The sequence below is a fragment of the Eriocheir sinensis genome, chromosome 40 (genome assembly GCF_024679095.1).
Source record: "Eriocheir sinensis breed Jianghai 21 chromosome 40, ASM2467909v1, whole genome shotgun sequence".
In the NCBI taxonomy this organism is placed as follows: domain Eukaryota; kingdom Metazoa; phylum Arthropoda; class Malacostraca; order Decapoda; family Varunidae; genus Eriocheir; species Eriocheir sinensis.
The window spans coordinates 1,199,715-1,212,500 of record NC_066548.1 but is presented as its reverse complement, the minus strand read 5'-3'; the positions used below and the strand labels follow the sequence as shown (position 1 = coordinate 1,212,500).

At 50.6% G+C, this 12,786-nt stretch overlaps 1 protein-coding gene across 1 annotated transcript in view; it reads left to right on the top strand.

Moving 5' to 3' along the window:
- The window catches only part of LOC127009162 (trans-acting T-cell-specific transcription factor GATA-3-like), a 178,645-nt gene that overhangs the window by 5,073 nt on the left and 160,786 nt on the right, over window positions 1-12,786 (top strand). Inside the window, exon 2 of the mRNA XM_050881956.1 lies at window positions 2,012-2,975. Within this exon, the coding sequence (XP_050737913.1) occupies window positions 2,615-2,975 (361 nt within the window). The 5' untranslated portion in view covers window positions 2,012-2,614. The remainder of the gene's footprint in view (window positions 1-2,011; window positions 2,976-12,786) is intronic.

Sequence of the window (12,786 nt, the reverse complement as noted above, 5' to 3'; positions counted from 1 at the left end):
CTCCTCCTCTCCTTCGTTCCACATCCTTCTCTTGCCATGCGTCACAACTCCACTCCATCCCCTGCCACCCCCTTCCCCACTACCACCACCACCACCACCACCAAAAACACCACCAACAACAGCATCAACAGGAGAGGCAGACTAACGACACCGTGATCCTTCTCATCACCCCATGTCACCACCTCCATTAGAGTCAGTCCCCTGGCGTGAGGGCGAAGGGGAGGGGGAGAGGGGGGGGGCTGGAAGGGAGGAGGAGGGAAGTACAAGGGAGGGGGAGTTGCGAGGGAGAGCGGGGGGTTGAGAAGGATGGGGGAAGGGGGCCTGTACGGGAGAGGGAGGGAGGGAGGGGGAAGGAGAGCTGCAAGGAAAGGAGGGTGTGGTAGGTGGACTGCAAGGAATGGGGGTTGCAAGGGAGGGGGTCTGCAAGGGAGGTGAGGAGGGGGCTGGGAGTGAGGATGAAATGAGAGGATAGCGTAGAGGAGTTGGAGAGAGGAAGGTTGGAAGGGGTATGGAAAGTTGGAAAGTTTCATTTAGTCGGCGCAGCATCTATGGTCATATGCCGGAGAGAGACGGGAGGTATGGAAGGGGTATGGATGAGAGGGATAAGGAAGGAGTGGGGGGTAAACAGGGATGATTAGTGTGGGTGCAAAGTTGCATGGGTCGGGGGCTGAAAGTGGAAGGGATGGTGGAGGGTTGAAAGGAGGTGAGTGGGAGGGGATATGCGCGTGGGTGGTGAGAGAAAAAGAATGTAAGAGATAGAGGGAATGGAGGGAAAAATGTTAAGTAGTGTGCCAAAGAGGGAGAGAGACAAAGAGACGGATTATATGTGTGGAAGCGGGTTGTTGTGATTACCGTGGGAGAGATAGGAGGGAGGGGAAGGGAGAGGAGAATTGAGGGGAATAGAGGTAGGGAGGATAAGGACGTGAGGTTCCAGGGTAAAGAAGAATCAGGAACGTTGCAAAATCAGAAGGATGAAAAGGAGGGGGGATTTAAGACCCTTGCGAGGAGTCAGGAATGAAGGTGAATGTAGGATGGAGTTCGGGGTCCTTACCGGAAATAGAGAAGAATTGGTAAAGGATACAGTGAGTGTGGATAGAGAAAGGAGTTTAGGGTTCTTATATGAGGTATGAAGAGGAGAGGATGAAGAGAAAGAGAGAGAGGGAAGATTATCGTGTTCTAGTGGGGAGAAAGGATAGCGTCTGTGGTCTCAGGATAGAGGAGTTTCAGGGGCGGGAGGGAGCGAGGGAAAGATTGGTGACTGACAGCGAGGGAGGAGGTGGCGAGGAGAGCAACAGTATAGAGTTCATCAGAAATACGTTGTTATGGGTTCCTGCGTCCTTAATATGTCTCTTTTGGGCGTCTCCAGGAAGAAATAAACCTTTCCTATTCCAGTGTAGACGCTTGTGTGAGTCACTTATTTGCCGGCGCTGTTCCGCACTGCCTCGACTTTCCGTATAAAACTTTCACATCTTTCTTGTAGACACTCAAGCGTCGAGGAGGCACTATTAAAGACACGACTCCGCATCCTTCTTGGGCGCATCCACGTTACATTTACATCTTCATGGGGCGACCTGCATCAGCCCTTCCACGTGCACCGCCCTCTTCCCTCCTCGCCCTCTGCTCTGCTCCTCTTCCCTCCTCCCAGCCCCCCGCAGCACCTGTAGCCCCGGCCTCGCACCCTCGTTCCCGCAGCAGTCGAGGACAGCAGCTCCCGCCCCCCCAGTTCCCTGTCTCCCGCCGGCGCCGCCCCAGTCTGATAGGTGATCAACAAACAGTCCAAAATGAGTCATATTTTAGCGACTGCCAAGCCCTGAATTACACGGTGGAAACACGTCCGCTTCCCTACAAACCGCTGGTACACTTGATCGCGTATGTTTGTTAATGGCTGAGGTATATTTGTTGCAGGTCCGTGGAGGCGTGCTATGTGGGGCGTGTGCAGCATGCGGTGGTGCTAGATAAGCGATAAGACAGCGGGAAGCTGCAATACCTCATCAACATCCGTATCTTTCAGATAACGTCCCTGATAAGACGTAACGGTCACACGCCCATGGAGGGACCGGCGTTGCCCCGCCCCGCCCCGCCACCACGCCCCCCTCAGTCGTCGCCTGCACGTCCGCACCGCCAGAGGGAAGATATTTAGAGTTCCTCCCGAGGGCACGGAGGCCATAGCTCCTCGCTGCTTCCCTTCTTATGGCGAGTCTGTTCGCTGCATTACAGCCAGCGATACTGAAACTTTTGTGGAGCCGAGGCGGCGGCGCCGCGGCCCTTACTTTAGTGCAACTGTACGGAACGTTTTCTGGTGAGTGAAGTTTCTTCCGCGACATATTGTGCGAGAGTGAGGAAAGTTAGGAGAGCCGCGCGGCCAACTTGGAAACACGTGATAAAAGAAGTCTGAGTGTGTGATAAGAAAACAATATTCAGATCCAGGAATGTACTGAAGAGAGGACAAACAGACACGGAACAAAGGAGTGAGTGACTCGGAAAAGTATTACGAGTGTGAAGACTTGAAAATGAGTCCAATCTAGCGCACAGGTTCACAGTGGCTTCCTGCTGAGTGAGGGCCGAGTCAGTGCGGTGGGCGTCTGATGGGCGGGTGTTAGAAGGCCTCGCCGCCATGGAGGAGGACGGGTCGGCCTGGTACGCTGACGGCGCCCCGGGCAGCCAGCCCGTGCTGCAGGAGGGGCCGCCAGATATGCACCTCAAGGACGAGGCGCCCATCGAAGGTTCGTTGGACACACACACGCCCATGGACGCCGCGGACTCCAGCGCCCTGACGGCGATAGACGTGGAGGCTCACGTCACGAATGGCCATCAAGCGGAGGGGCAGCAGGGCGTGCTGCTGCCCCTGGAGGAGGTGGATGGATTCTTCACCACGCTGGACTCCAGTGGACGTGAGCACCGACCCCGCTACTACGGCCACGCCCACGCCCCCAACGCCGGCCACGCCCTACAGCAGTACCCACACAACGCCCACGGTGAGTACCCTTAGTGCCTGCGTGCCCCCTGCGTGCAGGCCTCGCCCACCTGGTCCCCGAGACACAGTCCCCAACACCCAGTCACTTGTATCCCGCTCTGGGACGCATCAGATAAAGAACACTCACGTCACCTCGCAAAAAGAGGCAACATTCACGGCCACGCGCACAGATGCACACACTCTGCCCCTCCAAAGCGGGAGTAATAACACGGCCGTCAGGAGATGCTATCATACTTAACAGCTTTTGCATTTTTCTTAAGAAAGTTTCACTTGTGTGGCGGCAAAACGCTGTCACGCGGAATGACAAGCGCCTTAGACAGTTTTGTTAAACTCAATTGATAATAATGCTGCATGTAAAGTTTTCCGATGTGTCGTAAAAGAAGAAAGCTGGGTCTCGCTGTTCACGCAGTCATGATCAACCTAATTTAACAATGAGCACAAACCTACAACAACTACATGAAGTCAGTCAGCAAGCGGTCGTCCTAAACGGCCTCGGGGAAGGAATAAGAAAACAGGAAAAGCTGCATAACACTGCATCTCCCACCGCCGCCCGCTCGCCGCGACCCGCCTCCTCCTCCACCACGCGGGGAGGAGGCAGGAGGCGGTGAGGTGCACGGACGGAGATGCAGCGCTAGATAACAAGGGCGGAGAGGGAGGGAAACCGCCGTTAAAGAAATACAACTGAAAATGCGCCTAAAACGGAGCCTCGGAGCCTAAAAACCGCGGCAGAAATAAGGCGTGACTTCGAGGACTGGGAAAGAGGCCGAAGAGAGGAGCCGGAGGTGAATGACAATGTGTGTGGGGGGTAAGGGGGGAGAGAGAGAGAGAGAGAGAGAGAGAGAGAGAGAGAGAGAGAGAGAGAGAGAGAGAGAGAGAGAGAGAGAGAGAGAGAGAGAGAGAGAGAGAGAGAGAGAGAGAGAGAGAGAGAGAGAGAGAGAGAGAGAGAGAGAGAGAGAGTTGGATAATGAGATAACGAAGCGGGAGTGGATCGGAGGCTGCTGTGGTGATGGCCGCCGACAAGGTTTAGCTAATGATAGATAAACGAGCCTATAGGAACGCCGGAGGGAAGGGACGGGACAGGATGGATGGAGGGAGGGAGGAGGGAAGACGGAGGAAAGGAGGGAGAGAGAAGGAGGACGTGATAGATGAAGGAGAAGGATCGGGGCATTAGAGGTCTTTGTACGGTATCATGCATTCAGGTCTTATGGGGGGAAAAATGCCTTGCTTAGATGAATTCCTGAGGAGGTTGAGTCATTCCTACATGCATAGATAAAGCAGGAAATGCATAAACAAATACAACGCTTACTGCCCTGCATAACACATACATACATACATATATAAATGCATACATACATACATACATACATACATAAGTAATAGTTAGTGTTGCCTGGCCTACTAAAATTCTGTTCGTAGTTGAGAGATATCGTTTTTTTTCCTAAACCAAATAATATGTTGGCCATGATGATTATACGTATCGATATCAGGCACACCAATGGATTAAGAAGTAAACAAACAGATAAGGAGATACGAAGGCAGAAGAGACAGAAGTTGATACAAATGCCACTAGCCATCATAACATAAACTTGAAACAGAACACCACCACCACCAACAATAACAACAATAACAACAACAACAACAACAGTGAAGGAGAGAGAGAAGACAGGCAAGACTTCAAATATCTAGAGAAAGCGAGGAAAGTCAAACCAAAAAATATCATAAACAACAAAATCACTAAAGTATTCCTGATCCACTAAAAAAAAGAAAAAAAGTCAGGTATATCCAAAGACCCAATGTGAACGGATATCAGCACCGAGGTCAAGCGCAGATTTATCGTATACCTCCATCTCATATTACTAAGAAGAGCTACAAGAGGGAGATCAAGGCTTATAAAAAGGGTCAGGGACTATAAACACAGGTCAGGGCTTATACAAGAGCCTTTAACAGGTAAGAAGGAGGTGGGAGGTAGGTAAAAAAAGATGGCAACAATGATCGTTCACAGGTAGTTGTCAGGTGTGTGTGTTAGGTGTGTGTTGGCGTGTAGGAGACCCGATGACAACACACCTGTAGTCTCGCCTTGGTCTCCTATTGTGTTGTCTGGTCTCGCTTACCTTGGTCTAGTTTCGTTTGGTCTCCCTTGTGTTGGTACTTCTTGGTCTGGTTTGGTCTCGCCTTGGTCTGGTTTGGTCTCGTCCTGGTCTGGTTTGGTCTCGTCATGGTCTAATTTGGTCTCTTCTTGGTCTAGTTTGGTCTCGCCTTGGTCTTTTTGGTCTGGTTTGGTCTTTTCTTGGTCTGGTTTGGTCTCTTCTTGGTCTGGTTTGGTCTCGCCTTGGTCTGGTTTGGTCTCACTTGATCTGGCCTCGTCTTGGTCTTCATCCGATCTCACTCTCTTGGTCTCGTCTCGTTTTGGTCTCGTTGCCTCAATTAATCTCATGTGGTCTCTTGTTCGGTCTCGTCTGGTCTCGTTGCAATTGTTGTTATGTTAAGAGTTCTCTTCGTTTTCTTTCCTTTTTTTTTTTTTAACTGGATGGTTTTATGGCACGGCAAGGGAGGGAGGGAGAGGATAATGGTGATGGCACGCGGGTGTTGATTGTGGTGATGGTGGTGAGGGTGGTATGGCATTGTTGAGTGTTGATTTGTTGCTGGTGGTGATGGGGGTGGTGGTAGTGATGGTGGTGGTGGTAGTGGTTAACGTTATAATATAGTTGTTTTCGCTGTTACTATCGCTACTGTTAAGTGGTTCATAAAAAGCTCGTAAGGAACGGGGCGTGGCTGACTAATAGTGTTGGAACTGACCTCCAGGGAATGACCGGGTAAGGGACAGCTGGTAATATAGACCCATGCATAACAACGGTAAGAATAATTGCTGAGTAACTGTTCCTAGGAGAGAGAAAACAAGAGAGACTTTAAATATTTACAGAAAGCGAGGAGAGTCGAGTAAAAAAAAAATCATAAATGTATATATATAGAGAGAAAATATGTTTACATTTTTTAGCAGAGGGAGAGAAAGAGAGGTCAGAAACGCCATTAACTATATAGAGGGAGAAAAGTGAAGTAAAAAAATATGTGTCGAGTGCAAAAGTGCCAATGTTCCTTAGGAGAGAGGGAAGACAGAAAAGGCCTTAAGTATTTAGAGAAAGCGAGGAAAGTGAAGCCAAAAACATCATAAGCTATATAGTAGGAGAAGGTGTCCATGTTCCTTAGCATAGAGAGAAAGAAAGAGAGAGAGGACGGGAAAGGCTTCAAGTAGTTAGCGAGAGCGGGGAAAGTTGAGAGCAAAATACCACAAGTCTAAAAGTACAGTCAAGAATGTCATAAAGTGTCCATTGAGAGCAGGTGTCCATGCAATATTAGCGCCATTACGAGGAGGGGACAAGCGACACGTGGGGCCAAAACACACGTAATGGAGCACAGACATGTACTTAGGGGCCATAAAGAGTGTAATGAAGGAGGGTGGTCACGGCCGCGGCGAGAGAGAGTTGAGGCAGGTGAGCGTGTGATATCAAGGTGACAGGTAAACAGGTGGGCGGGTGGGTGGTTGCTGGGAAGGTGACCAACTATATATTGTGTCAGGTGTGTGGATGGTATCACGTGTTATGGGGTACGATTGCCACTTGTTAGGTTGTAGTTGGAAAAAGTTAAAGAATGGTTCAGTGTTTTTTCGTGTTATTTCTTATTAATCTTTAATTCGTTAGGAGCTATTGACATTTATCAGGTTGGAAGATGTCAGAGGATGATTCAGTCTCTCTTTCTTTTTTCTTTTTTGTTTTTATTTTTTCCCTGTCAAGACTCTACGTGTTGTCATGGAAGTGAAGTTTGAAGTATTAAAAAAAATGCTTCCTAATTTTGTCCTTCATCTCTTTTCTGTTTATAGTTGAAAGCAATTAAAAAGAACGGTCTCACTTTATTCCTCATTAATGCTTAGTCTTTCTCCTCTTCAGAATCTACATAATGTTATCAAATCTCCTTTCCCATGACTCGTTTTGTATATAAGTAAAATAAATTATACAGGCTCTTCGTTAATTTTTTCAGCTTACGATTCTACTTATTGTCAGAGGGCAAAACGTATACAGCAAGTCTCCTTCTCTATGATTCCTCTTAGTTTATACATGAAAATTATTATATGGTATAGATTTACATTTCTTTTTCCTTTTATCTATCTATACATGTCATCTTTTCTTTCCCATCGAAATCTGCCCTTGTCATTTTCTTCTCCTCCTAATCTGTTTTCTCCCTCCTCTGCTTCCCTTCATTATCTCTCCCTCTCTTCCTGTTCTCCCCTTCTTCCATTTTTCCTTTTCTTCCTCTTATGATCTGTTTTTTTTCCTCTCCCTCCTTTCGTGATCTGTTCCTCTTTCCTCTCCTTTCCTTCCCTTTTCACTTTTCTTTTTCATAATCTTTCCTTTTTTTCTGTCCTTCCGTTATTAATCTGTTCCTTTTTTTTCTCCTTTTCTGAACCTTTCCTTCGTTTCTCTTCTTTCCTTTAGAATTTGCTTCATTTCAGTTCTTTTTCGACTTTTTTTCTCTTTCTCTTCACAATCTTTCCTTTTTCCTCCCCATTTCCTTCAGAATCTGCCTAATTTTCCTTCTTTCTCCCTTCAGAATCCTCATATTTTTTTTCTCTCCTTTCCCTCAGCATCTGTCTCTGTTATCCTCTCCACACCTTCGTTTTTCCTCCCTCTCTCCAATTCTCACCATTTTTTCTCTCTTCACACCTTTATTCCTCCTCTCTCTCCACCTTTCATCATTTATTTTCCCTCTCTCTCCACTTTTCACCATTTATTCCCCCTCTCCACCTCTCACCATTCTCTCTCTTTCCACATTTCTCGCCTTCCGTGTTTTCCTCTACTTCCCTCGCACATGGTCGGCTCCTCCCCCTTCCCGGGCCGACAAAAACCCGATACCCAGGATAACAAGGTGATACTGATAAAGTCTGGGTCGTGGGGGGAACGGCCCGCGACGCAGCTCACCTGGACCAGTTCTTGGGCGAGGAGGCAGGAGGCGAGGGAAGAAGAGGTGTTCGTGAGCTGCGGGGGGTTGGGGGGGACGCCTCTGCCTGCCTGGGTGTACTGGGAGGCTTGTGTAGGGCGATGAGGAAAAGGGCGAGCAAGGGAGAGGATTGCATGAGCTTGAGAGAGGAAGAATTGGGGTGACTCCTCTATATGCTTGGGCACTTGGGGTCAGAGGGAAGCTTGGGAGTGGGTAGGGAGAAAGAAACATCACGGGAGGTTTAGAAAGGGAGCATATACTGAGTGATAGGGAGAGGAGAACATCGTGGAAGGGGTTAAAGTGAGGGCTGTTTAGGTGTATAGGTTCTGAGGGCAATACATTAGAAGGGAGGCTTGCACTGATTGATAGGGAGGAGAGAACATCGAGGAAGTGTTGGAACTGACGGCTTTTGGGTGTAGATTCGAAGGGCAATGTATACGAGGCTTCCATAAGTTGTCACGTATACTTAAGGGGAACGATGTACGAGCGTTGTGTGCCGTCGGGGGCCGCGGAGGAGGCGTGCTGTGCTCCTGCTGTCCAAAGTTTATGTGAACGAGTTGCACTTACAAAATATTTATACGGAGCAATTACACGGTCACACATTAAGATGCTATCAGCGGCGCCGAAGATTACGGCTAAAAGTCAAGGGAGTTATTAAGTGCATTAAAGCAAAACTACTTATCCTTCCATTAATTATTATAGAAGTAATTTCCTACATGCAGCAGGACGCAGTTAGGAGCGTAAGTTACTGTCCTTTGCCACGACGCCTTAAGATTCGCTGCAAGGGTAACGGAGGCAACGCCCTTGTTATGCGAGGAAGGGATAAGGAACACACATACTCCCCCACCCCTCCCACCCCCCCACCCCCCCACACACCGCTCTACGACTCCTTGAACTCGTCTCATCCTCCTCCTTGGTCCAGCCTCACTCCTCATACAAGGATTTACCAGCCTCACACGGGCATTTACCAGCCTCACACGGGCATTTACCAGCCTCACATGGGCATTTACCAGCCTCACATGGCATTTACCAGCCTCACATGGCATTTACCAGCCTCACACGGGCATTTACCAGTCAAACATGGGCATTTACCAGCCTCACACGGGTATCCCTTTAGACACAGAGTCTCTCGCTCGCTCCTTCGCTCTCCTAACTCAAAATTTCCCCTCGACTGTCTCTTTCTCTTTCTCCGTTCGCTTTCCTGTCCTCTCTACCCGCCCCTGCCTCGCCTCCTTCACCACCCTCGCCCTCACGACGCTGTGCTTGCTTCCCTCATCCTCCCTCGCCTTCCCTAACCCTCCAGTCCCAGCCCCCTCCACCCGTCGCCCCGTCCTCCCCCGCCCCGCCACACAAACACTCCCCACCTGAACGATAATTACACATGATGCCCCGCCTCGAACAAGCATAATTTCATGGCTAATAATTTCTGCGTCCGGAGCCGAAACAAGCATATTTTCCAGCCAATAATTTCGGCGTCCGGAGCGTTACGGAGTTGAAAATTGTTATTATCGCCTGGGCATCTTGAGGCGCGCAGCAAATCCAGGCGGAGGAGATGACACACGCCGGCCCGATGCTCGCTGATACTCGCTATTTACCTTCTGATTTACGGTTGACGGGCTGGTTAGCGCCGTTATTTACGTGTGACGTGTTATTTACTGCAATTACGGTCAGCCCTCCGCTTATCCGCACGCTAATTCGGATAATGGCGAGGTCATTGTGGTTATACGGATCAGGATGAGGTGTTATTGCAGGCGCGTTGGTCTGGAAGGGTTCAGGGGCGCGGGGTCGCTGCGAGGAAGACGTCCCGGGCGGCTGGAGGCTGGGCTGGCGCGGGGGTTCGAGTAAGCGAGGCCGCCGCTGGTATTTATCACGCCGCGGCCCCCACCTGCGATAACTTGCCATATCGTTTATCACATTAACGGCAGAGAACAGCATAATAACCGGCTCTCAAAGTGGCCGGAGCTTTGCCAGCCGGGTATTACGCATCCCTTAACACCTTATGGGCCCCGTACCATTGACAAGAGGCTCGTCGGAGGCAACCCATCACATCCCACGAAGGCGGTAATGGAGGTCTGGCCGCCCCTTTCCCCGCACCGGCGCTCGCTCGGCCAAAATTTACTGTGCGTGTGTGGAGAATATCTAAAGCCCGGCCGTGTTGGGTTCTGTAGAGCAGTTGGTTGAGCGGAGTCCTCCCGTGCAGGGCTGACGGGGGAGGGGAAGGGGAAGCAAGGGGAAGGGGAAGGAGGAGAGAGGGGAACGGGGAAGAGAAGGAGGAGAGGAAGGGGAAAGGGAAGAGGAGGAGGAGGAGCAGGAGAAGAGAAGGAGAGGGGAAGAAGAGAAGGGGATGGGGGAAGGGAAAGGAGTGGGATGGGAAGAGAGGGAGGGAGAAAGGGAGGGAAAAAGAGGAGAGGGAGAGAGAGAGGCGATGATACAAGGGAGAATGATGAGGGGGAGAAGGGAGTCGTATTCATCGCTCCTCCTCCTCCTCCTCCTCCTCCACTATAGCCAGACGCAGGAAGAGCCTCACACTGACTCACGAGAGGAAGGATTTCAGGCGAGGGAGGAGGCATCGCATCTCACAAGCGAGTTACCTTTGTGCCCCGACTTTTGGCGTTCATGTTAGGCGGAAAGCTGAGGTGTTGGAGGGTCGAGGGCTCAGTGTGTCGCTTGAGGATGTGTGAAGATGTGGTGGTCTGATTTTTGATGCTTTACACCTTGTAGCTTCTCTTAACATCGCCCTCCAAGCGTAGTTATTCACTCCTGCTTTCAACATTCCTTTTGCACTACTTCTCACACCGTTCAAACACTTGCTACGTTATATCTAAGCCCCTCACAAAGCAGCTGCTCCGCCAAGCCTATCGTCATATACATGCTCGCCTTCAACACTCTTGCCACCTCCTATCTCGGGCTCTGTTTTGCATAATACGTATCCGCGTCATGGCTTCGTATTTTATGCTCTGCTGTGCTCGCCGTGTCTGCTCTCAGGACGGGTAATGGTTGGCTTTTTAAATTTACAGCTCATGGTTTTCTTACTCTAATAAATAGTGGTGGTTGCTGTGCAGCCTCTTACTGTGGCTCTCCGCGCGCACACCTCAGTAATCTCCACTTAGTGAAAATACTACACGTCTGCGCTCCTCCCCAACACTCACTTTCCGCGTGACCCTCCGGGCGACACCTCCACGCCGCCGCCCACCACGCGGCCGAGGCTCCCAGAGGCGCTCGGGCCACACGCCGGACGACGCCCAGGGTTGCCAAATTAAAGTTTAGATGCCTGCAAGATGAGGCTCAATATCCCACCAAATTGAATGTCAAAAGCGCTAGCATTTTTTACTCACTACAAGAAACAAACCTTAGTTCCTTGTGCATTGGATAAGCATCTCAAGTAACAATGATTTTGACGTTACAAAAAACAAACAAAAAACCAACAAGTTGAATGTACAACGATGCAGTCGATGATTCTTTTCAATCAACAACAACAACGAAAAGTAAATCCTCCATCCGGACGCTTCCCTGTAGCCCGTAGAGCGAAAACTTCCCCGCTGGACTTTATCAAAGGATCCAGACTTGGCAAGAACACTGCCAGACTGGCAAAGCTGCCGACGCTGCTGTCGCCGGTGAATGGAATGCTAGGAGACAAACTTGTGCCAGAGTGCGAGGTCTTGTCGTGCCCAACAAAACAGGGGCGACAGAAAGTGAACAAAAAATTCGGACAAATCCCTCAGCTCGAATGTTAAATACCAACATTAACAAGCGTGGACCGCAGCTTCCATTTACAGGCGGCGCCCGGCCTCGTCTGTCCTAAAGTATCATTAATACTGCGTCTTGGCCTCGTCTGCAGGCTGCCAGCCGTGCAGATAACGTCGTCATGCTGCGATGAAGTCAGGGAGTGTCGCTGCCAGAGCCGCGAGTCCAGCACACGCGCAAGACGACAATCAATGTGGACAAACTGAGGCCAAAGTGACGTTCTTCTAATTAAGTCATCTGATGGATCTGTCTCTTCACCTCACCGTCGCCATGGCTCCTCCCGCCGCTGAGGACTTGTGGCTTCGTAAGCCAACAAGAAAGCTCACACATCATGCCTCCTGAAGGACCAACACCGCCCATCAGCGTCGCCGCAATAGCGCCCTTGCTGCCCGGGCCATACAGCGGCGTACGGGGCGCGGGCCGGGCCGCTGATGCACCTGTCAGCCTCCCAGGTGACTTGCATCAGATCATTATCTCTGGCGATGCTGATCTCTATCTCCCGCTAGTGATCACTATCTCTTAGGGTGATCGCTATCTCAGGAGATAATCAGATGCGGAGTCAAATGGTTAATTGCACGAGTTGACAGATTTAGGTTACTATTATCAGCCTGAGTGACGTGGGCACGCCGGAGGGGCGGGGCGGGCGGCCGGCAGGGTGGGCGCCGGCCTCCCGCAGCCTGCGTCAGGGGCTGGTTCCTACCCGGGACTCATGGAGGGAAGATAAATGTTGCAGCGGAATGACTTTAGCAGTCATGAGCGGCGTCCAGCACAGGTTAGCGACGAGGACACGCGACGCGGGAATGGCGGCGTGGCCTGAGTGGTCTGAGGTGTGCAGGAGACAAGGATCCAGGCAGAAAGAGGCAAAACATCACAATACAAATATCATATTCACCAGCAGATATTCGAATCTTCAGTACATGCGTCCAGAAACTGAGAATTAAGTTCATGTGCCGTGATGGAGGGCGTCTAAGGCACAGCACCAGCAGGACCTTTCCCCTACAGCTGTGTGACGACACGCAGACCCCTGGCGGCCCCTCCCGCCCTCAAGCCTCCGCTCCGCCACACGCGCGCCTCGCATT